General features: G+C 36.1%; 1 protein-coding gene across 18 annotated transcripts in view; it reads left to right on the forward strand.

The window, feature by feature from the left end:
• Positions 1-26033, forward strand: part of SYNE1 (spectrin repeat containing nuclear envelope protein 1) — a 293660-nt gene that overhangs the window by 98789 nt on the left and 168838 nt on the right. For all 18 annotated transcript variants that reach the window (XM_074537722.1, XM_074537721.1, XM_074537729.1 and 15 more), the window contains 19 exons: positions 315-473; positions 2477-2641; positions 3212-3346; positions 4180-4338; positions 4573-4781; positions 5046-5154; positions 6437-6601; positions 8496-8663; positions 10200-10376; positions 11607-11747; positions 12823-12983; positions 15767-15917; positions 19214-19441; positions 19985-20083; positions 21730-21917; positions 22029-22152; positions 23193-23359; positions 24575-24728; positions 25015-25643. In XM_074537722.1, the coding sequence (XP_074393823.1) occupies positions 315-473; positions 2477-2641; positions 3212-3346; positions 4180-4338; positions 4573-4781; positions 5046-5154; positions 6437-6601; positions 8496-8663; positions 10200-10376; positions 11607-11747; positions 12823-12983; positions 15767-15917; positions 19214-19441; positions 19985-20083; positions 21730-21917; positions 22029-22152; positions 23193-23359; positions 24575-24728; positions 25015-25643 (3488 nt within the window). The remainder of the gene's footprint in view (positions 1-314; positions 474-2476; positions 2642-3211; positions 3347-4179; positions 4339-4572; positions 4782-5045; positions 5155-6436; positions 6602-8495; positions 8664-10199; positions 10377-11606; positions 11748-12822; positions 12984-15766; positions 15918-19213; positions 19442-19984; positions 20084-21729; positions 21918-22028; positions 22153-23192; positions 23360-24574; positions 24729-25014; positions 25644-26033) is intronic.

A 26033-nucleotide genomic window follows, 5' to 3' on the forward strand; every position in this document is an offset into this window, starting at 1 on the left:
CAGAACAATGCATTGACCTACAGTGTATTGGCAATGTAGATCAACAGACCTCCATTCTCTTCCCAAAGGACTTGAGTACATATCTGTATTTTGTTTTCAGCTAGAGATCTATTTGGGTACAACAGTTCACATTCAAGGAGAAAGTTGTGTCATCTGTGTTATCCCGTGTAACATTTTGTGTAGTCTCTTTGTGATAGTCCTGGGACCTCATCACTTTTGTCTTTACTGTCAAAAAGCATCTTCCTGTTATTTTGCCAAACCTTTTTTTTCTTTGTTCCTGGCCAGGGTAGATATATGTTTTTTTTTTCTTTCAGGATTTGGTAGCTTATCAAGAAAACTGCAAGAAAGATGTGTCCCTAATTGAGAGAAATAGTCAGAGTATCCTTCAGTGTGTGGCTTCAACTGAAGTGTTAAAGCATTTTCATCAGTCTACATTTCAGAAGAAAGTTACACAAGTTCAGATTGCTTTTCAGGTAAAAATGCCATACCTTGGTGCATATTTCTGGAAATTTGTTCATGTGCAGCTGATCCATCCTGCTGTACCTACATGTCATCCTCTGTAGCTACTGTCCTGGATACCTCACCTCTGTGATGTCAAGTTATCAACTAAAGATTTGTCTTTATCACATATTAATAGGGGGTCAGGGGATTGACAGTCATGTTCTCCATGCACCTATTCAGAGGTGAGCGTGCCACAGAGGAACCTGGGATTTGAGAGAACTTGCACATGCCTCAGGGCCCTTTGGATGGAGGAACCTGAAATCCTACTGTTAGGGCTGCACTGTTTGCTGTTTCTCCTGACTTTATTATCTTGGCTAATCATCTACTTCTATATTCCCACACATCCCCTTTCACACAAAGCGTGGAAGATGGAAGCTTGCACATGCTCCTATTGCTGGACATTTTATTTCCTCAGAAAATGCAGTGGACTGAATATAGAAAGCTGCAAATCTATTTCATTTGATAATCCAAAGATGTGGCCTTTGACTTATATTTCCCCTTACCTGTTGTTATCAGTTGCTACTGCTATTTTTGGGGCTGTTCGGCACCAGTCTAGCCCCACTCTAAACTGAAATTAGCTATTACATGTGGTGTGATTTTTTTTGGGGGGTTGTCTTGTGCAGACCCAGAGATTATCTCAGTGATCCTTATGTCCACTCAAATTGAGGATTTTCAGTGATTCTGTGACTATCTTTGAGTAATATTTCCACATGATGGGTTTTATCACATTTATTTTCAGGTGATTTTTATTCAGTATAAAGCTAACCAGGCTGAATTTTAAACTGCAGAAAATCACCTATCAATAAATAGCTCTCTGAGAGGTGAATTTCAGAATTTATATTGTATTTTGTGAAGTGTACCTAAAGATAAGTTGTGATTGATTTATGATGTAGAAATAATTTTTTAAGTTTAGCTTATTGCAGCAAAAGCAGATGCACTTATAACTTGGTAAATTTACCATGTTCAACATTAATTACTCTGTTTCTATAGGGCTGGGCTGTGGTTTATCTCTTTTGTGTTAGAAAGTAAACCCAAAAAATAGGGTATAATCATACAAAGTGTTTCAGACCTGAAGGTAAAATGCTGGAAATTGGCAGTTTTTCATGTAAATAGTGCAACCCTATATGATTCTATTACTATGCAGATATTTTTATCAGAAAACTTTGAAGAGATTTAGCAAGATGTTTAAGTTGAGAATTGCAGGTTTGATTAGCTGGCTGGGTAAACTCACCAAAGTTCCTTATGCTGAGGTTTGTAATCAGTGAGGATGGTGAAGTGGATGTGCAGTAAGCAGTGATGCAAGTACCTTGCAGCAGTTAAAGTGCTGAACTGTTCCTTTCTCCTGGTAAGCTTTCTTACTTGCTCATGAAATTGGAGCCACTGGATATTGCAGTGCACAGGGATGGACTAAAAAGCAGACTAATGGAAGAGCTGTGACTAGCGTTGCAAAATGAGGATTTCAGCAACTAAACCACAAAATTTGCTGTCTTCTAAGCAGCCTTGTGCCCGGTTACCTATCTAACGTACTGGTGTGATAATCATACAAACCTCTTCCAGGTCAGAAGAACTGAAGCATGGAACTGGTTGGATCTATGGGTCAAATCACCCTCACTTTGAGTCATGTTAGGAGAGGTAGTTTGGTGCTAGGAAAAGTGAAATGGCAAGCTTCTGATTGTACCAGGTGCTTTACATTTGAAAGCAGGCTTTAGGAAAAAAACTCACTAATCAAATGGCAGAGGCATTCTGAAAATAAGAGACATCTAATCTACTGGTTTTTTATTTGAATGATGACATTAGCACAAGCCTCAGTATTAAAAACAGGGAAAATGGGATCATGAGAGAGAGAAGCATGGTAAAAATCATATATTTGAAAGAGTGAAGCAAATTAAATGCATGTTTTGTAAGGTCATGGTGAAAGAGAGCGAATAAAACTCAGTGTGAAAGTGCCAGCTCATTTTCTTTGCTTGTGACTCAGAATATGGTCAGGAAAGCTGGTGAGTGGAGGAAAAACATAGAAGCAAATAGCCGTTTGATGAAGAAGTTTGAGGAGTCTAGAGCAGAACTGGAGAAAGTAATACAGATTGCCAATTGTTGCTTAAAAGAAAAAGGAAATCCTGAAGAGCTTCTCAGGAAACATAGCGTGAGTAAATTCTCTGACCTTCCTCATGGAAATCTTTGAATGCATGACATAAAAGCCTACTTAATTCTAAAATTGGTATGGATTTCTTGCATGTGTAGAAGTTGTACAGATTAGCTCAAACTAATGTTAATATTGAAAAACAAAAGAGGAAATTATCAGCTCACTTACTGATGTACGATTGGATGTAAGCAACCACAAAGTGAAAAAACCTAGAGTGGGATTTTCAGTAAACCATTGGGAGTTAGAACACTATATTTGACAATCTCACACATCCACTGCTCTTTTTTTTTTTTTTTTTTGATAAATATCTGTTTCTGTATTTTAACCATAACTTATGCATGTAGCTTTGAAATGTCTTCTTGTTAAAATACTGTTTCAGTGGACTGGCTGAGAATAAATTCATTTGCTGGACTTTAAGTGGCTAGAAATAGTTATTTCCTTTATTAAAATATCAGTTCTTTAATGGAACAGAAATACCATTGAAACAGAGAGTGTATTAGGGAACTTCATGTTGGCATATCAATATCCAGCTTCATCTTCTCATGTTCTCACTTTCTGCCACCATTTCAGGAATTTTTTAACCAGCTGGATCAGAGAGTGCTAAATGCTTTTCTAAAAGCTTGTGATGAACTTACTGATATCCTCCCAGAACAAGAGCAACACAGCCTGCAGGAAGCTGTGAGGAAACTCCATAGGCAGTGGAAGGTTAGTGAATGACATCTCTGGATATTGTCGGTCTTAGTTTTGGGAAGTTTCTGAATGACTTAAATATTGAAAAAAAATTAAAATGAAAGGAAACAAAATAGTTTGTATTATTTGGCTTCTCAAAAAATTGAGAAAAAAAGGAGGGAAAAGTATTTTATAATATTAGATACCTCTACACCTGCAAGTAGCCTCTTGAAAAACCCTTTTAAGTAAATTCAGGAAATGTGAGAAATTAATTATAAAACATTTCTCTCTTGCTACCTACAGTCATAATGATACCTGTCTTGAGTACGAGTGCTAGCATTTTTTCCTTTATGCTGATGTTGGATAATTACAGTTACTTTCCTGGCCAAACAAACAAATTTGTAAGACATCAGGCCATCAGCCTAAATTGTGTCTTATGCCAAAGACTCTAACAACTGAACTAACTTTGCTCACCAACTATGGAATATTTTGCCTGCTACAGCATGTAGCTGGTCAAAGTTGGAGTGATGGATGAGGGGTCTCACCAGCAGGCAGGCAGAAACCTATGGAAGCAGTTGTGAATACTATTTTATGCAGGAAATATTTGCTGTGTCTTGCCAAGAATGAAGATGTCTCTGTAATGTGCCATATACACACACACATTTTGGTGCACAATTGATGACCTTTTGATAAATCTAAGGCATTGGTAACAATGTGGATATGAACAAACCCCTATCTGGTCATGAATGTATATGTTTTATTTTCTATATTATCAGGTTTTAGACTATTTATTTGTAGCAAATTTGCATGGAAGTAGTGGGAGTAGTGTTTTATCTCTGTGCTTCTTTATTGCCCCTGTGGGTGTGTAGGATCTTCAAACAGAAGCCCCATATCATTTGATCCACTTGAAAATCGAAGTACAGAAAAGCAAGTTCCTGGTGACAGTGGAGGAGTGCAAAGCTGAACTAGCTCGACAGAACAAGGTGTTATCCAGAGAAGGCAATGAAAGAATGATCAAGGAACACATGGTATGAGTTCCATGCCTCCAGGGGGGTGTTTGCAGAAATACATTTCAAAGTCAGTAATAAACAGAAGTTCTGACTTCAGCCAACAAACTCTCTGTGTCCAGCTTATGACAGATCAATTCTTGATTTAAAAAAAAGTTTCTTTTAATTTAGAAGTTTATGAAAAATATAAAGATATGCTGGGTGATTTCTTCCAGTTTGTATCTCTGTTGAATTTTCTGCTTTATCTCCCATCAGTTGTTCTTTGGTGATAAGGGATCTTACCACCTGTGTGAGAAAAGGCTACAACGAATGGAAGAACTGTGCCAAAAGCTGCCAGTGTCTGATCCAGTGAGGGGGACATTGGAAAGCAGCCAGAGAATCCTGAAGGATCTGAAATCCCAGATAGACAGCACATACATGAAGCTGACAGAGCACTCGGACACCTGGAAGGGCTATAGGAGCAGGTGTCACCTCCATTCCTACCTGGGTCTGGCAGAGCCTTGTGCATGGTCACTTCTCTGTGTGTCATCATAGATCAGTCATGGGAAAAGTGATGCTGTGATCTTAGCTTCAAGTAGAAAACTATACTTTGTGTAAATTCCACAAATTATAGTGGGGCTTCAAGTGGATTTTATAATTTTATGCCTACACTTAAGAGGTTATTGTTTTGTGGTAGCAATTTTTGTCTAACTTTTGGTTTTTTTTCATCCTGTGATATCTTATTCCAGATTTTCTGAATTGGCAAATTGGATTTCATCAACAGAAAAAGAGCTAAAGAAGATAAAGGAAAATGTTAATGATACTGCCAAATACAAGCAGTGTAAAGCATCTGTGGGGGTGAGCCCTTAGATTATATTCTAACAAAGCTGTGGTCACTGCTACTGGGACTCTGGATAAAACTCTGCTCCAAAGTAGTGCAACTGTTTTACTACAGAGACCATAGTAGCTCTGTTGATTCCTGGTATTCTTAAAAACATTACCAGGACAAAGGTGCATGTTACAGCAAGTGTAGCAGATAATAATAATTTTTTAATAACTTAATAATTATTTAATTAAATATAATAAAATAATAATTTTTTAATACTTTAGAGAGTGACAGGTCCTTTTCCCTCTATATGTAGAATATTAAAATTATAGGGGCAGATTGAAAAAATATTCGCCCCTCATCTTATTGCATGCAGAGTTAAAAGTACTGCTCAAAGAAAAGCAAAAATTTCTGGATTACAGGTTCTTTAATGATCTTAGATTTAATTACTTACTTGTAAGGAAATCATCTATTATAGAAATTCTCTTCTACCATAGTATAACAGAGGAGGAAAAAATATTCTACCATTCAGTTTTGTACTGGTGACTGATAACAAAGTGATAGAACAGCTGAAGATTTAGTTAGTTAAATTAGTTTAAAGCAATAATTTATTGTGAGACCTGGGACTTGACCCTTCTTTCTGTTTTTTGTGTTATTTTAAATTTCACATACTAGGAGCACCTACATACTTCAGGTGTTTATGTGAAACTCATGAGCAGGTTATGAGTCTGGCTATATGGAGAAACATTATTAGGATGACCTTGATAAAACTGACAGAGCCTTAGCTTAATAAGTGCTTCTGCTTCAAAAAGTCTGATTTACTCATGTAGTTTCACTGCTGCCAACATTTCATCAGCACAAAGATACAAATGAACTACAGACTGAGAAGAAGTGTGGAAATAAAGAAATTTAAATAGGAAAAAAATTACACTTAACTTTATATTGCATAAAATTTTCTCTTTGGGGAAGTCAGCAACTCACATTTAAATTGCAACTAAGAAATATGGTCAATATATGGAAAATATACATGTGGCACCTGCCCTCTATCTATCTATCTGTAAGTAAAAAGGTTTATGAGGGAAGAGTATTCCACTACTAAAGAACAGTTTAATTTGTACTGAAGTAAAGTGTGGAAGAAGTGCAAAATTCTAGCCATTGACTGAAATAGAATCTGATAGAGCTATGCAAATAGAAAACTACTGCATTTCTAGTGTTTCAAGCTAAAGTAGTATGTTTACCCTACTATGCCATGAATGTCAGTTATTGATGTATTTTGTATATTTGAAGAAAATATGTTTTGATTTTTTTCTGCAGGAAATTAGGAAGCATATTCACAAGCATGGAGAAAATCACAACTGGCTGAAATCCAGACTTGTTGTTTTGACCTCACTTTGTCCTGATTTGGAGGCCAAAGAGACAGAGGATGAGCTCTGTAAACTTTCCAGTGACTTCAAGAGACTTCTGGATTTGCTGGCTGAGGTACAGCATGACAGACACAAGAGCTCTGCACTTACAGTGTCCCATGACATGACATCAACCGTGGCTTCACAAGCACAAGTTCCCTGCTGTGCTTTTTTAATTAAACTGCAAGCCTTCAGCAAGGAAAGATTAATTTATACTCCATGGGTAGCAAAGCACTGAGACTACCGGGCAAAAAAAAAAAAAAAAAAAAGAAAAAGACATTATTCTGTTGGCTCTTTTCCCTTTGCAGAATTGGAAAGCATCATAGTAAATGTTTCTGCAATCAAAATCTCTATTTTTTTAGGTTTTTTAATTCAGTTTGTAGTGAACATTGTCAAAACCATGATTTACATCAGCTAGTGGATATAAAATTTCCCTTTAATAATGATTTATTTATCTTTTATGCTGAAATAAAGTACTGCTTTGGGGTTGTTCCTAGTCATTAAGAATGTATATCATGTCCAGAACTTGCAGAAAAAGGCTGCAGTTCTCTGAGCTCTGAATGAAAAGGAGATACTGTGACTGCAGAAATCCTGGGAAATTTCTAACTCACAACAAGCAAAACCTCTCAGAAACACTGAAACCTTGAGTTATGTGGGCTCTCAGGGAACTTACTGCTTCACAATTTATACAGTTAAAAGAAAAATCAGGTGAAACAGAATCTTGCATTTAAAAGGTTGAATAGACCCACTTAAAAGCAAAGAAAGAGTTCAGGAAAGAGAAGGAGTTCAGACTTCAGAATTTCACTGTGGATGTCAGTTCTTGTGGAGGCCTTATAGGGGTTTCAAATGCATAAAATTCCTATCTATTTACTGAAAGTTCTCTAAACTTCTGTGGTGTGAAAGCTGTTTGGAAAGTTTGGACAAGAAATGTAATTTCTACCTGACTGGAAAAAGCTTAATTTTCTGTCTTTTTTTTTAATCTTATTTTTAATTTTTGGGGTGTAATTTTTGGAGTTAAATCACTTGTTTTTTGTTTCCTCTAAAAGTCAGAATTAAATGTAAGTTAATGAGAATAACTTAATGAGGGTAATAGAAGTAAATACTTGGTTTGAATCTAAAAGCATCATCTAAATGGCACTCTATATTATAGTTAAACAACTACTGATTCTTAGAAGTCAGAATACTGTTTATAAAGCTTGTTAATCAGATGGATGAGACTATTTAGGCAAGGACTGATGCTGGGCATTGCCAGAGTTCAGCAATGCTTTTGGAGACTAAAACCTAAATATTTATACAGCAGGAAATTAAATGGCTTGAGTTCAAATGACTCTCCAAAGTGAAAATGAAAGGAAAGAAACATGAAAATGAAAAAGAAAACGATCTAGAATTGTTTATGATTAAAACCCTAAACCACAGGAACTATATGAGGAACAGAGCCTGAGAGTCAGCCACATGAATTTAGTTGAATCACACAAATAAAGACCTTTCTGGTGTGTTTAATAGATACTCCTCTTTCTTTATAAAATGTTGCGCGCTGAGACTGGATACTGCAGCACATGCACATTGTGGTCCATAAAACCAGGGTAATTCAGCACTTCAGTGTATTTGTGATTGACCGAAACACAAGACAGCCCAAATGGCAGCAGAATTTTGTGTGTGTGTGTTGAGTAGTGCAGGTGTTTTGGAATCTGGGTCAGCCTGCAGGGATAAGGGAGGAGAGTGTGTGTTTTCTAAGTGATCACCAGTAAGTGGTGATCACTTGAACAAGACAGAGCTCTCCCCAGTCACATTTTAAGCCTAGGGACACTTTTTCAATGTAAAGTTAAAGGTGTCAAAAATGCTGGAGATAAAAATGGTTCAAATATAAAAAAATTACTGTGTTTTTGGAAAAGTACTGCAAATATAAATGTACCCTTAAAATATAGATGTGTCTTTCAACATGAAATACTTAAATTTATCTGTGATGTTAGATTGAAAATACCTTGGGTGCTGTTGGAGACTGTGTCCAGTACAAAGAAGAAGTTAAAAGTGCAATTGAAGAGTTGATCAACAACTCTAAAGAAGTCCAAGCAGAGGCTGAAAAGATCCTGGATACCGAAAGTTTACTACAAGCTCAGCAACTACTGCTTCATCATCAGGTAGGGCAATTACTCATGTCCATTTCTAATTTTTTTAAAATGCTAATTTATGTAATTACAAAATTTTGTTATGTCCATTAATATAAGTCTTTATATTTAAACTCGAAAGAGTTATAAAGGAAACAGTCCTATATGGCCTAGAATAGATTTCTTTTAATGAAAAATGTTTTCAGTATCTTTTAAGTGTTAATTGTCAAGTTTTATTTCATATGGGGTTTTGGGACACAAAACACTGGGAAAAAAATTTCATTCACTTTAAATTTTAGGTGAATGTACGCTGTAGATATGTAGACTCACCATTTTTGCCTTTCTATGGCTTGAATTTCAGATTCAGTCATGGTAAATTGAGCACAATTCTTTGGAAATTTCTCTATTTTAGCAGTTTGATGTGGCCCCGACTAAATATTGGAGGGAAGGTGTTGCTGTAGCCTCATTTTCTTCTCTGGATAGCTGTTTTTGTGACAGATGGGCCTTCGTTCTGTAGGAGTAGAACAGGAGGTTTTTAATGCACTGATAATGGATACAAACATCTACAGGCTACAGTAATAATCAATGGTATGGCTTGCATACACCAAGAATCATGGCTTTTAAGGCCAAATATGGGAAAATAACTTCTTGAGCACCTCAGAGCTAATGAGAATAGGAATCATTTACTGCCAGTGTTTGGCTATTATTTCAGTTTTTTATGTTAATATCTATTTCTGTGGAGTCAGACAGCTTAGTGTCTGACCAATCACTAACTAAGTCTTACTTGTGTCTTATCTAAACTCTTTGGTGTTTATAAGCACTATTGTATGTGTTAAGGTTTGTATTCATTCTTTAAACACTCCACATTCTTTATCCATTTTGGGAGAGGTAGTAGAAATAGTTAACTTCTCCTTGAGCTCTTTTCCTTGTGGTATGGATTCTGCCAAGGCAGAAACAGATTTTGACACAGACCTGAAGGTCCCCAGAGTAGAACTGAGCTAGTTTACCTAGCAAGTGAGAATTGAGTGAGTTTACCTAGCAAGGCTGGCTGAGTCAGGCATGTTATAAAGGAGAGAGAATGTATTCTCAGGAGTTTCTGATAGTGCTACAAATCAAAAAGACCCCCAGGACAGAGTTACACAACCCAGCCACACCCTGCTGCTCTCTAAGAGGGCTGATAGATTGCTTTGGTCAATCTGGGACTCCAACTTGTGCCTCAGGAGTGCAGAGCAGACGTGGATTCAGTCATGAGGAATACATGCACCTGTGACTCCTGCTGTGGTTGCTAAACTGCTGCAGCTTCTGCTTTCTCAAATATGTTTTGGATAAATGGCCATATTTTCACTCTTTTTCTCCATGTACATGCCACAAAAGGCAGTATTTGACATTTTGGAAGCTAGGGCATATACTTGATGAGTGTTACTCTCAAGGATACTTGCCCCAGTTTGTCCCTTTGTCTGTAACTCTCATTGCATACCCTGCAAAAGCAGAAAGGGGCTGCATAGTTCCAGTTTCCCAAAGGGGCTCAAAAGCAGTAAGTAATCATTCCTGTTGGATGCATCCTTTTAGCAAAGGACAAGGAGACTCCGTGCAAAAAGGCAAGATGTGCAAAAGCAGATTTCCCAAGCCAAGCGGCTGCAGATTGAAGGTGGACTGCCCAGCACAGTACGAGAGGATTTACAAAAACTAGAGGGAACATTGGAGAACATGCAGCAGACAATGGAGAAACGGGAAGAGCAACTGCAGGTGGGTCTATTGCTCTTAGAAATAAGACCTCATGCTTACTTCTTCCTCATTTTCCTTTTTGAGCTAATTTTCTCACCTTTGACTCTTGGTCCTTGGGGTTTTCATGATCAGTACATCTATGAAAATTTCTTGAAACTATATACCTCTTTAATAATAAAGAAATAGGATTCAGGCCTAGAAGTGTTTAAAAGTCTCGACTATTCAGTCATAATAGTTAACAGTTTTAAATCATTTATCCATGAATTTATTTTTTAATGTCTCTTTACTGGTTACTAAAGATGGTATTGCTCTTTAGTTGAGTGTCCTTAGGCTGGATATTAGGTTTATAACACCTGATGTGCAAATATAATCCTCACAACTATTGTGTGAAATACATGCTGTGATCCTAAATTTAAGGAAAGAGAAAGTCACGGGGAATTCAAATGGATTGCTTCTGCTTGTATAACTAATCATGGACTGAACTGGGATTAGAATTTATAGCTTCTTGCACCTGTATCTGATTTGCTCTTTATAAATGTTTCTGAGCAGAATGTTAATCCAAATAGTCACTATTCCATGCAAATGTTTAAAGTCACCAAAATTATTTCCCATGAGAAAATACAAGATGAGAAACATGATCAATAAACCTCAAGTAACTTCTTAATATAAGCACTAATTATTGAAATAAATTTTTTCTCTAAAAATTCCCATATGTAAAGTTTTAATCTGTGCTTCAGAATCAAGAAAATAATTGTTTAAGCTGTAGTAGTCCTTGTGACTGGTAATTAAATACTGTAGGTTAATCATAATTCTGCATTATCAGAAAAGAGCAAATAGGTCCCTATGTGTGATTTTCCTGTGAGTAGGGATTTTCTTCTAACATTTTACTGTATTTTATTTCAGTAAAGGAATTAAAAATCCTTTTGTTATTTTTTACTACTTCTCACCCTAAATGTCTACATGTATTACTTTAGATTTCTTACAGGACATAAGATTTACATACTGCTGGCAACGTAGAGAATAGTGCTTTTTTTGCACAGCATAATATGAATCAGCAAACATTCAAGGAAAGTTTTATTTGGTTTAGAAGAGTTTCATCTACTCACTATTGAGTAGATGGCTTCTCAGGAAAATTATTTTATGTCAAGACTTTCTCTTTTTTCCTTTTTCAGTAACGTACAAGAAAAATCTTATTTTCTCTCCTTTTATCTCCTTGTTTTCCTTTTTTGGTTTTGTTTGTCTGTTTTTTAGGTCACAATAAATAAATGGGAGCAGTTTGAAAGAGACAAAGAAACAGTAGTAAAATATCTCAATCAAGCAAGCTCTGTACTTGAACGTATCTTAAATTTTAGCAGTTTAGAGAGCCTCTCCTCAGAACTGGATCAGACAAAGGTACTGACTGTGTGAAATGCAGGTACTGAGGTGTCTTTCTGCCTTGCCTGTTAACATGGGCTGAGTGTATTGCCTTCAATCCTTGCATGGTTTCCCATTAATGGCCATGCAAATTACATATGCAGATGAGAGATCGCGTAAACTTTCCAGAGGTAAAAAGTCATTTTGTGAAAAAAGCACAAAGGATATCTCAAAGTCTGCATCTGAAGCTTATAGTTAATATAAGCTATAGGTATCTATAATTCTAGTTAATATAAGATATAGTTATCTGAAGCTGAAAGTTAATATTATTTGAGGACTTCCCATTTTATGCTCAATAATCATCTATGCTGGTAATCTGATGTTGAGCACTTGCATGTCGATGTTACGAGGGTGCACTTTGGCAAGGTTGTGTGGAATGGGACAAATATCACTCTTAGACCTGAGAAGAAAAAGGAAAGACGTCTACCCACCCCATGGAGAAGAGCCATAACATGCCATTTGTCCTTATTAGGACAGAATTATCCCAGCCCAGTTTATTTTCTACTACAGAAGTAATAATAGTCCTTGTTTTTCCTAAGTGCCATGGTTTGCACACCATTGTTAACCTTTGACTAAGCCAATAATAAATTATACCTACCTTGATTATGCTAAGCATCAATTTTTCTGGTGTGTGGGTTTAATGTTTGTGACAGAAAATAATTGCTAAATGAAGTGAAAATACAAAATATGAGGTACTGCAAAATCCACTTGGTGAATGGTGGGATTGAAAAATTAAGTAAAGATGTATATTATCTTGTACAATGCAAAAATAAATGACTTGAAGAGCTATAGAAGAAACTTTAACTTTTTTGAGTAAAAACTTGCACATGCGGCATCCCTTGATAAATTTAATTCAATCTAATTTGCTCAAATGGACTTTTCTCAAATGTAATAAAAAATTAACTTCCTTCTGAGATTGTTTTTATGTATTTAGACATTCAGAATATACATGTAGGACACGGGTACTTTTGTGCCATAAACATTGAGAAAAAATACTTTTTGTGTAAATATATGAAACTCTCTGGTTGTATTAATACATATTGCATCCTTACAGGAACTTTCTAAACAAACTGAAGCAATGGCAGTACAGGCTGAGAATTTGGTGAAGAATTCCTCTGAGATACAGCTTGGTTCAAAGAACAAGCAGTCCCTTCAGCATCAGGCAAAATCAATCCAAGAACAAGTGAAAAAAATGGAAGTTACTCTTGAAGAAGAGTATGTTCTTAACAAGTCCTAATATTTATTCTTCGCTATAAGATTGTATCAGATTTCTAGACTACCTTGTCAGCATTTTGTGTTGTCTCATCAGCTCTGTCATTTACTGCTTTCTCTGGCTTAGTAACCAAGCTATGGTACCAAATATGTCAAAAGAGTGTGTGCAGACTAACAAGTTGTTTTCTTTTAATTCTATGTAGTTCATAAAAGTTAGTTACATTAAACCTGTCACTTATCTTTAAGCCCCAGTCATGTGAAGAAGGGATAATTGAGCTCATTCTTGACGTATTGGACTCTTTTGGAGAGAAAAAGTGTCAGAGTATTAGAGCAGCACACTTACCACATTTGCCTCATTTTTCAGTATTCCACCTTCTCTATAGGAGTGTCAAGAAGTGCCTTCATTTAAGCTGAATGCCCAGATTGTATTTCACGGGCAATATCAAAAGCTGCTTCTGCTGCCAAAAAAAAGACATAATTTTCCAGATTTTGTTTAAAAATGAAAGGTTCATACTCCAAGGAAAGCTTGATAAATATTTGTAGCTTTTTGTATTTTTAAAATTTTTTCCCTTCTCTCAAGTGAGCAATTCAGTTATTGAACTTGTTACTCAAATTCATAATGTTGCTATTCTCATTTTATCCCTATACAGATACATTTGTATGTATGTATGAAATCAGTATTTTTGCATACACTAGATCTGATACACAAGTCACAGATACCTGTGCTATTTGTATTTTATCTTACTGGAATTACTCTCTTGAATAATTTACTGTATAAGATTAAGCAGGTACCATCACCTCGAACAGAGTATGAGCAAAGGGCAATATCCAAACAATTGGGGTTTTTTCCTCATAACGACTACTGTCATGCTAATTGGATTTTAATTCAGTGCCATTTTCTTCCTGATGTGAAAGAACAGCTATAAACCAGAATAACTAGCCTGTGCAGCAAATGGTGGTTTGACCATTTATGTAATGCTTTCTCCAACATGAAGTGCTAGAGTGATTTGCAGTCAAATTCTACCATCACTTGCTAAATACTTTACATATTATTTTCTCCACTGTAAGAGAGAAAACTAGTGTGATTTTTCAATCTTTGAAATTTAGCCTTCCAGCAATGAATATTTGCTTTTTAAATAAAGTAATTTATTTATAAATGAAAGTCATCATTGATATACCCTTTCAGTGTAGATATGAAATAGGTTTTAGTTGAATGTATGGATTATACAGAATGTTTGTGGTAGTGTGACACATAATAAAAAGCTAAATGCCTTCTGTAAAAGATGCAAATACATACAACTATCTACAGGGTATCTACAGAACTCATAGTAAGTATGTAAGAGTTAAAATATAACTTGCATCATCAATAAAAATCTTGGCCAAGTAATTTAAAGTGAAGTTATTCCAAACTCCTAAGTTACACAGCATGCCAATGAACAGGAAAAGGAGAGAAAAGTTTGAGCAGCTCTCCACAGTCAGCTGCTGTAACAACTTAGCCCATCTGTCTTCCAAGGCAATCATGCAGAGCTGTGCAGTGTGTTTGGGGTTGCATTCTTTACAGTCTGTGGCTTTCTTAAAGAAACTTCACTGAAGGAATGCAACAGCAGTTGTGCCACTGATCTAGTCCTTGGATTCTGATTTCCAGCTGTATTTTCCTAAGCTGGACTTAAGTGAAATATTTTTGCACATTGTTTTCCTGCAAATAACTTGAATTTGCATACGCTCTCATAAGTAAATGGCTGTTGACTTTTTAAAAAAATTTTGAAAATAAATAAGAAAAAATAAAAAGGCCAACTTTTACATTTTTAGGCTACATCTTTTCTTAAAGCTTCCTCTAGCTTTAATGAAGGGGAGGGAACGTTAAGAACTTTTTATGGTGGAATGGTTTTTAGGCTATATTTAGAATGAAAATGTATTTTGAAATTTTGTAATATTAAAACTTTTATGATGAAAGTTTAATATTTTCAGTGAAATAGAAAATGTGTGTTTTGCAAGCTGTGTGCAGGGCCTACATTAGCACTGGTTTCAATTACTTGAAAGGATCAGAAACTTGTATACTGGAAGTTAATGCTGTTAGGCCTTGTATAATGGCCTTTTTGCTTGTGACAAAAAAATAGGTGCTTTGGTTGCAATTCTAGACATAGAAAAATCAGTCATAATCTGTCTCTGTTTAACATACCTATAATGTGAAACTACTAACTCTGAGGGAGTTGAGTCACATTTGTTGTTGATTCTTTGGCTTGATAGGAAATCATTGCCACAGCAAACATGAACTTCCCATAAGAGGTGGAGATTGCTGTTATAAAAAAGCAAGATCAATAAAGCAGTCAAGCATTGGTGACTGTGTGTATGTCCACATTTCACTGGTTTTAATCATTCTGGTCTAGGGACTAAATTATGAACATTTATGCACTCAGTTATCTAAAGGTTTATATTTCTGATGTAATCACCGTTCCATATTATTTCATAGAAATTTCATCCTGTTGATTTTCCTTTTCCTTTCTCTTCCCACTATGATGAGATTCTTGTACAGCTGATGAATAAAGCTGTACTTTCTTTTACCTCTTGATGTCCCCTCAATTGCTTATGCATTTGTTTTACTTTTGGTGCATGGTCCAATAGAGAGCCATGTTTGAATGTATGCACAACTTGATCCTCTAAAATGAGAACTTTTTAAAATTACCCTCCTGTAGATTGAATAAGTTCCATTTTTATTTTAGCAAGAATATGGGCAGCTTCATTATATTAAACTGATTATTCTCTCTAATTGATTTGGTTAATTTTAGTATTAAAAGCATGGAAATGGTGAAAAACAAGTGGGATCATTTTGGCAATAATTTTGAAGCTCTGTCCAACTGGATAGCTGAACAAGAAAAAGAACTGGAAACTTTGGAAACATCATCATCTCCTTTGGACATACAGATCAGCCAAATCAAGGTGATTAGTTATTGTTATGTTTAGTATTAAAAGCCCATTTAGCTGTTATTTTGCCAGAGGCCAAATGAGAAAAGAGACATTTTACATGTTTCAAAAGTACCATGATGAAATGATGGCACATTTTATACGTAAATATACCAAGCAGTAAGGTCTTATATAAACTAAAGGAAAATTCTTACAGGCTGCCTTCTCTTTTAGTGTTTAGTTTACATATATGAAGTCTTTATGTGTATGGTTAAAAACATAATTTACACCCTTCTTATTTTTTGAGTAATCTCAACAAAATAACTATATAAATAAAAGTTGTTGGGTTTTTTTTAACATACAACAGCTAGTGGCTATAGAACTTGATTTTAATCTTGCAAGCTAAAGTTATCACTTGATTTATGTATCTTTTATGCTGAATTAATAAAGAAACTATTGCTCTTGGTAGCTTGAAAACCTACGTAACATTTACTGTGAATGTATTTGCACTGTCTTCAGTTCCATGTACATTCCTGTAGTTACACAGTGGTTTAGTTTCAAATTGCTGACTGAGGTGCATATTGTCTCCAAGCATTTAATCTCAAGGGCTGACTTTGTATCCTTCCACAAATGGAAATGTACTTTCTCCGGAATAGCGTGTTTCTAAGGGTGCAGAGTTTTTCAATAGGCAGTGCACATTGCCATTTTCTTTTTTCTGTGACCTACTTATTCTTCAGGAGGTGCACAGGTGTGCAGCTGCTTCCAGACCAGCTTGACACTATTTCCAAAGGATCCAATTAGGCACTTCTTTCATGTGCCAGAAACAGTTTATCAACACATTATCCTGTTCTTAATTTGTTCACAACATTTGTTCACAAAGACTAAATAAATAAAATCTCTTGACTTCATCATTGAATAACAAAACAATGTTTGAATTCTTGCTTCATCACCACAGCAATTCAAAAACAGTTTCCTTATGAAGTAATATGTATGTACTTATTCCACTGGCATATATTATGGTGTTGTCCTGCTTTTCAATAATTAGAATTCCAGTGTTTAAGACAGAAAATAATGCATCAAACGATGCTAATATTGCATTGCAGTTTGTCAGTTCTTGTCTGTATAAATGGAGCCTTAAGTCCTACTAGCGTATTCCAACCAAGTTCCCAGAAGGTTGATCCTTACTGTAGATGCAGATAAGCAGCCATTTTTACACTGCATTGAAAGTTTTTGAAAATTCATCATAATTCTTACACATATAAGCACCATGGTCAGCAGATGATTTTTGTGAACAGACATAAACCAGAAAATCCTCCACATAAGGCAGAGGGTACATCATTGTACCTCAGGTGAACAAACTAACGAGCTTTATGAGCTGTGATATGTGAAGCTGGTCATCTCACCTCGAGTGCATGGATGTAGCCAGAGATCTGCTTCAGCAGCATTGCTTTGTGCCTGATTTTGAAGAGTTTGCTATGATTTTTTCTCAGTTTCCTGATGAGCTATTCTGTTTCACAACACTAACCAGCACACTTAGTATATAATTTCTACTACACCATATTAGTAAGGAACATTTCAACATAGGGCAAATGATGAAAAAATAGCGTGCTCCTTCACACCTTTGGCTGACCAGATAAAAAGCCTAGGGTCAGCTGAATGTAATTATCCTACCTGATAGTGGAAATACTCTGTTTTCAATGACGCTGATTGCAAAGCCCCAGTGACTTCAGCAGAGCCAGATTTTCACCTACACATTTCTCTGAAATTCCTGGTGGAACAAAATGACAGTTATCACAAGTAGTTGCCATTGGTGGCAGACTCAGTGCAAGTTTGAAAGCCTCAATTATCCACCTTCTTTTATGTAACTGAGTGAATTTAACAGAATAGCGTAGGAGTGAGAAAGCACTGCCTCATTTGTATCTGCTGCATTGTTAGATAATTTCAGCTTCAGGGCTGCAAATCCAGTATTTTTCCTCAGCAACATGTTCTTGTGCAAAAAAAAGATATTTTATAATCCAAATTAATTCAGAATATATTGCGTAAAGAGAAACTATAAATTCTTATAGCACCACTTTTTTTTTTCTGACAGTCACCCTGCTAATTTTTGACTGAATGTTGCAGGAAGCTGCTCCTGAGCTTTATAATGGCTTTTTAAGAAAGAGACCATATTTTTATCACTATTGTATTAGAAGCTGGGCACTACCTATGATTTGAGAGTGAATATTCAAGAAAGTTTTTGGTTGCTTTCATGTATATACATATTCTAGCATTTTTTTTAATCTGAGAATGCTATTGCCTATGTCAATTACAAAAAACTCACTTTGATCTTTCAAATCTTTCCCAGTGGGTGTTTCCCATTGCTTTTGAGAGCTCTATGGACATGATATATCAGCAGTAATTAAAAAAAAACCAAAACCTGTTGTGAAAAAAAGAGCTTAATTCCAAGTTCATTGGTGCCAACTGAATAAATAGCCACTGAATGAGAAACACTGTGAGTTTCTTTTTTGGATGATGTAGCTGCCAAGTCTGCCTCTAATTTGTCATAAGACAATCACAAAATTATAGGAGACAGTTGCTGTTATGCAGCTGCTGAAATGTAAAGCTAGTGCAAGTTTTTCTTTATGCATTTACTAATTGAGGTACAGGACAGATAAAAAAATTACCAAAAACCATTTTCACCCTTGTTTCATGATTTCCTGCTTATACTGCAATGTGGTTCTTTATTTAATCTTCTGCCTAAGGGCACGCTCATGCTAACCTATGATCTAATTAAATTTATCCTTAATTATACTGTAGTATTTTAAATTAGAAAAGGAAAACCATCTCTACTGCTTTCTAATCATGGCACTTTTTTTGGTAAGTGCTTAAAAACCTATTAAACATAACTAACCAACTGTTAGGGTTCAGCTCCTTGACAATACTTTTTCAGTGACACAGTCATGTTTTCCTTCTTCTGTTTATTTTTAATCTTAAAGAGAATTGTATACTACTTTCCTGTGACATAAGAGATGCTAAAATATGAACCATCATGTCTGCTTGAAAATATGCACCTCAGCCAATTCTAGTTGCTCTTCATACACACTGATTTTAGGGCAGCCTGTATTATAAACCTTTGACAGAGAAAACCTTTTAAACCTTTTCAAAAAGAAAAAGGGTATTTGCAGGTCATATTAAAGACTTTGGTAACAAGTAATTTCAAGTGGTTAATGAACTCTTATGTAATTTTTTGATGAAGGATGTTTGTAGCATAGAGAAGAAAAAGGAATTGGAAAATATTGTTCTAATAATTAAAAACTTCGTTTGAATTTTTTTACTATTGCTTTACATTTTAGGTTATTAATAAAGAGATAGATGGTAAAATAACTGGAATCTCAAACCTAGAAGAGGAAGCCAAATCTTTTTCCCAGTTTGTTACCTCTGGAGAACGTGCACATATTAAAGCCAAACTGACTCAGGTCAAAAGGTATTGGGAAGAATTAAGAAATCGAGCACAGAGACTGGAAGGAACAATCACAGGGAATGCATCAGCACAGCAGAAATATGAAGAAAGTCTTAAACAGGTAGACTATGAAAAATCTAATGGATTATTTGGAGGAATTTATAGAATTACTCTATGTTTTTCTAAAATTGACTGTAAAATGCATATTATACAGGATGGACTAAAATAAATAAATGGATTTTTAAGGTAATTGCAAGACCTAGATACATAAATTTGTGCTTTGAATTACCTAAAAGTCTGCCTCAGAAGTGCAGTAAAATATATACACTTTATACACATAAAAATGATGTTGTCTTCTTGAAAACCTATGTTGTTCTCCTGGATATTGCACTATTGAACCACATCCATACTTCTTATAAACACTTTTAACTTCATTCTTTGTTTGACAGAAGGTTGTAAAGAAAATAATTTAAATACTATTATTGCCCCATCTGGGAGGAACTGAGCACTGTTAGCATCTTTTAATTTCAAAAGGCACTCAGCACTACAAAGGCTTAGGATATAAAATTCTCTTAGCAGCCAACATTTAAAACATGTTATTTAAAGAATCATTTATGTAATTCCTGCTGATTTTAGCTTCTGGTTTGCCTTTGTTTTTTTATAGGTGCAGCAGTCAGTGTCAGAATTTGAAGCTAAACTAGCTGAGCCCCTCACATCGTGCTCTTCAGCAGCAGCAACATATGCAGCTCTCCAGGACTGCACGGTGAGCAGCTGGCCAGCTGTTCCTGGCTCTGAGCCCAGGGAGACGGTGCCACAGTGACCTTCTCACAGAAACCCCAGACCAGGGGCTGCCTGGTGCCACACAGCTCAGGGCGAAGGCAGAAGGAGGCAAGGGTGGCCTGTCACCTTTTCAGACAGGATTAGGAAGTTTCTTCCCCAATCTAGGGGGAAAGAAGCCTAAAAGTACCACTTCGCCCTTCAGGTTATTGGTTTTAACTTTGTGCATCTAAAACATTATGAAAAACAGAAGATAAGAAACAAGTCTGTTTGGCATTTTTCCTTTAAGGTTTTCCAATGAAAACTTGGATTTTAGTATAGGTAATCTGTGACTAAAGAAAATATATCCTTGGAAGCAGTTTTACTTGGGCAATTAAGAGACTGGACAGGGTTTCAGCTTAGAAACTTTTATCTGTGATGCTAGGAATCCATGGGTATTTGGATATTTGGCTCAGTCCATTACAAAAAGAAAACAAGTACTGGATTGGTATTCAAGCTACAAATAATCCCATCTCAGGGAATGTGGTGTATTATTTTTGTTTGTAAATTCTGATATGTTTTTCAACAATAATCATAGCCTTTCTTTCTAAGAAAATACTACAAAAAACTATAGTGATATTGTTCTTGCAGTAAAATGCACTTAATCTGAACTTAGTGATCGATAACTGCTTACAAAGGCTGTTTTCAGGAGGACTTGACCTTTCTGCTTCAAAAAAGCTTGATACTAGTTGAGGAAAAGTATTTTGCATATGAGGAATTTATTTAGACAACACTTGTAATCATCATTTTTATTGACTTTTAAACATTATGAATATGCTGAGTATGCTGTTATAAGGGCTTGTTCTCTTTAGGGGATCATGATCATTAAATATCTTGATGTGAAATTATCAGCAACTTATTCCTGTATAATTAACATTTCCTCCTACATAAGATTTCTTGTAATTATAAAACTTACTATTGTCACTATTTTACACCTGTGAGCTGGAGCTTTCATGATCTTAAATCAGTTTCATTTTGTGATTTTCTAACTCACTGTACTACATTTCAATCATTTTCATATGGACAAGTTTCCCAGCTTCCTAGAAACAGCAACACTGGAAAATATAGTTAATATTAGATGTCATTTCTACAAAAAGCTACAAAGCTTTAGGTGATGCTGACAGAAGTTCCAAGTAACTCCTCCCTGCTTCTCCCATGTCGTGACATTGGCTGCAAGTGTGGCAGTTCTCACCTGTTGGAGTGAGGTTTTGAGTTTACACCATATAAATTACAGCAACTCTTAGGCGTGAGGGAATCTCAAGCTTTTTCCTGAATGTGGAGCTTTGCCCTGCATGGATGATGCTGTGTTACATGCCCACTCAGGAGATCTGACTCTTTTGTTGCAGAGTTTTTTCCTTTTAGCACTGTTCCTAGGGAAGTCTTTTTCCATTACAATCCAGTTCATTGGTATGCTGGGAACACGTGTACCTAGAGTGGACCTGAGCAATATCCAAGCTATGAAGTGACTTCATGATCTGATGGATGTAGCATTGCTTCAAATTTATGAGTAGAAGTAGAGAATTTTCCCCACCATTGCTACCATAACTCTGTTGTTTATGTATGTAAATTTTGTTTCTTTTACATGTTCACTAGGACCTTTGTCATACTGTGGAAAAACTGAGCAACCGTCTGGCCTCTCTCTCAGCCGGTGTCCGAAAGGTGGCCAACAAAGAAAAAGCTGCTCAAAAGGTCGCAGCATTACAGCAGAAATATGAAAAAGTGCTGGAAAGTGCTAAGGAGAAACAGAGCTTATTAGAGAATCTTCTGGCTCAGTGGCAGAAGTGAGTAAACTCCCACATCTGTTGTCCCACATCCCACACAAGAGACCTTCCTGGGCTCAGTGTGTGAGACTGAGAGGATGACTTGGTAACTCCAGGTTGTGATTTTGCTAGGCAGGAGAAGGAGCTGTCTGCCTTCCTGGCCTGGTTGGAGGGGTGTGAAGCTGCAGGCAGGCCTGCAGAGCAGTATGTTTCTGCCGACAGAATTAAACTGGAAGGTGAACTGCAGGCACTGCAGGTATGTTTCAACTGAAATATTGTCCTTCTGCATTTTCTGGTGTATTTCTGTGTCTTTTAAAGGAAGGAATTGCTCAATTATAGTCTGACAAGTCAATTGATTCTGGGCTTTGCAAATCTCATGCAAATCTCATTATCACTTGCTATTTCTCAATGACTTTACTATTTCTTTTAAATATATTATGCCAGCTAAAGAAAAAAGGAAAAAAGTGCCTTGATATATTCTATTATCTATCAAGGAAGGACATCAGTCTACTTGTTAGAAGATCCTTTCTCTAGGGAAATTCCTTTATTTGGCGATACTTTCTTTTTTTTGTTGCATGTGAGGAAAGGTTCTCAGATGAAAAAATGCTTGAAGGTTTTGAAATCGCAATGGAAGTCTGATTCTAATTATTTTTTCAAACACAAGACTTTCATCCTGTTCTAAATTGTGCCTTCCCTTTGAATTTTTGCAATTTGTTTTTAGATTAATACGAAGCAGTTGGCCAAATGTAACATCTTTTATACCTTCTTCCTTGAAGACAAGTAGGAAAGGAAAATTAGTTGAGGGTTTGGGTTTTTTGTTGTTGTTGTTGTTGAGTGTTTTTTTGTTTGGGGATTAGTTTTCTTGTTATTGGGATTTTTTGGTTTTTTTGAGGGGGTTTAATTTGGTTGGTTGGTTGGTTTTTTAGTATTTTACTTGAGCCAGTTTGCAACATTTCCTCACAATTCTCTTGCTGCACAAAAATCTATTGCAAAATGTTGTGTCAGTTTTAGCCACTGCCATCATAAAATAAAGCTGTATGGAAAAGTCACACTTTGTCCTGAAGGAGAGAAAAATACTAACTTGGATGAATCCCTACTGAATTTAGCTGTCTGAGAGGTGTTGAGTACCTGCTTGTCCTAATTGGCCTCAATTCCTGCAAGGATTTACCTCTGCTCACTCACTTGACTCAAAGTACTGTGCTGGAAATCTGTAGCTGTTTTTTATTAGTTTTTGTTATTTTGAATTATATGGTGCCATGCTTAAACTAAAAGCTTTTCATTCCATTGTTATCCCAGGATTTGCGAGCAGATATTGTGTCCCACACTTCTGTCTATGAGAGTCTTTTACAGTTAAATGAGTCGCTGTTTCCAACAGCTTCAAAGCAGTGTGTGAAAGCAATTAAAGAAAAATTTGAAGAGCTGGATGAAAGTTGGAAAGCTTTACCACAAATTGTTGACAAAAGGTTTGTGCTTCAGAGTGTTTTAAAGTAACCAATATCCGGATGAGGAAGCCCAATACCAAATCATGTTTTTTACAGTATTGCTATTAGAAGACAAAGGTTTTAGATCAATACCAATCCCTGAAGGCCCAGGAATGGGGGTGGAGAATCCCACGCATTTATTATGCCGTCTTTTTGACATACTAGCCCCCAATTTTCTTTTGCTAGAAGAGTCTGTTTGAAGGAGTGTAGGGCAGGAAATTAATGCGATGTTGCATTTCCTCAGTTCCAATTTCCAAGTAAATTCCAAAATCTCCAATAATCTGTTCTTGATTGTTTCAGTTATATGCTTTATTTTGTGCAAAGTCACACTATTGTAGTTTTAAACTCACTTTGAAATTCTAATTTGCCATAAATACTATAAATGCTCAGTTGTTAGGCTGCTGGCTCATGTTAAGCTCAGAAAAAACTGTCTCATTTCAAACTGTATGTTATCATATAATTAGGTTTCAATTCTTTCCATGATGAACACACATATTTTACCATTTGTAATGTAGCTTAAATAATAGATCCTGATCAGTGCCATAATCTTCTAGGTGCTTTAACAATATAATTGTTTTACAATATAATGATCTTCTACATGTTGAAAATTAGGTTGAAAAATTTCTAAGGGAAATGGGAAGGTAAATGACAAGGTCTTTTCGAAGGTCAAGGTTTAGACTTGGTACTTAGGTACTTAATTCTGCTGAGTGCTCCTCTGCTCAGATCCTTCTTTTGAATTGTGTTCTTCTTATCAGACTTTACCCTTTCCTACTTCAGAGGATGTTGAATGTGAAATTCCTCACCCCTGGCCTAAATTCATGAGACTCTTACCTTAATTCAGTGTTTCAGATGATAGGCAAGAATTGCTATGACTGAAAATCAAAGTTGAGCTTCCATCAATAACATTGTCTTTGCTGGGATTACACCCATAAAGAAAATTTGAAGAACATACCTTGGTTTTTTTTGGGGCATCTTTAACAGTTGATATAAATAAAAGAGTGGAAACAGGAAAGATCTAAGGGTGTTTTCAAATGTTTTGTTATTTGTCATAATTAAAAAATCAATATGGCAAACTAAAGTAACATTTCCTACTTTCCTTGCATCTGGCATTGATTTTAATGCTGACCAGTCAGCTGTGGGTTTGATTATGGGAAGTGATTAAATTGCATCAAGTTCATTCATATTTACATCTGACAGGATCAACTTCCTTCAATCACTTGTTGCTGAGCATGGGCAATTTGATGAGCTCCTGCTCAGGTTTTCAGACTGGATTAAGCAATTTCTTGCTGAACTACAAGCCACTTCAGAGATAAACACAGCTGATCAACAACTAGCTGCATCTAACAATAAGGTAAACTTCTGGATGTAAATATTAAAGACAGAGAAAATATACAGTGCATTTGGCTAAATCCTTATCTAGAACTAGCAAGTAATTTATTTGTGTGAAAACCAATATGCTGTTGCAGTCACGTACAGACTTGTTATTTGACAGTTTTAAAGCAAGATTGTAACCCTGAACTTTCCCTACTGAAAACCCCTCAGTAGTACTTGTTTCGCTCATATGTTCAGTACTAAAATGTTTACTGAGCTCTTGATTTGAAGAGGAAACTCAGCTCTGTTTTCTGTCTTTCCCATAGAATCACTTAATGGAAGTTGAAAGTAAGAAGCAGGAGTTACAAAGTCTGAAGGAGCATGTAGAGAAATTGGGTTCTTTCAGCAGCCCAGAGGACCAGCAGACATTGCAGGGAAAGACTGAAGATTGCTTTCAGATCTTCCAGGAGGCGAGTCAGATAACTAGCCAAAGACAGGAGGCCCTGGATCAGTTGAGAATATTCCTGGAGCGCCATAGTGCCGTATCAGGAGTGCTCCACCAGCTGAGGCAGACAGTGGAGAAAACAGGAAATATGGATAAAGCTAAATCTGAATTACTGGAGAAGGAGCTCAATGGTGTTATTAAGGATCTTAACAAGTTGGAGTCTGATGCTATTGGTTTGGATGGTTCCCTTACTAAGGCTCAGTATCATCTGAAGCACAGCATTTCTGGACAGAGAACTTCCTGCAGGGCCATGGTGGATAATCTGGGTGTGGAACTGGAGGCAGTTCAAAACCTGCTGGGAACCAAACAAAGTGAGGCAGAAGCTCTTGGAGCCTTGCAAAGGTCTTTCATGGAGCGTAAAGAGCAGTTACTGAAGAGCATTGAAGATACTGAGGAAAAGGCTGACAAGGAAGGCCTGAAGGAGACAACACTGCAAGCCCTCCAGCAAAGGTAAAAATATTGGCACTTTCATACTTGATTGCAATCTCTAGGCCTTTTATGACTCAGTGTAGGCATGTGTGTATTTTCTACCTGGCTACTTTATTTCTTGCCAAGCATATGTCTCTACTTAATAAAATTTTGTAAATAAGTGAACTATTTGGGTGCGCAAAACACCAAGCAAGCGCTGCTAATCTTTTATATTGAAAGAATACATCTCAAATACGTCATGAAAGTCTACGTCTCAAAAATATATTTTGTCCTAATGAATCTAAGATCCAAACAGCTATTAGAAATCCCATATAACATAACTATCTCTACCTTGCAGAACTGAAGCCTGTACATGGGATGATGGAATTAAAAACACTAATTGTAATAAAGTATTAATCTAAATATCTGAGT

This window comes from Zonotrichia albicollis, chromosome 3 (genome assembly GCF_047830755.1).
Source record: "Zonotrichia albicollis isolate bZonAlb1 chromosome 3, bZonAlb1.hap1, whole genome shotgun sequence".
Lineage (NCBI taxonomy): Eukaryota > Metazoa > Chordata > Aves > Passeriformes > Passerellidae > Zonotrichia > Zonotrichia albicollis.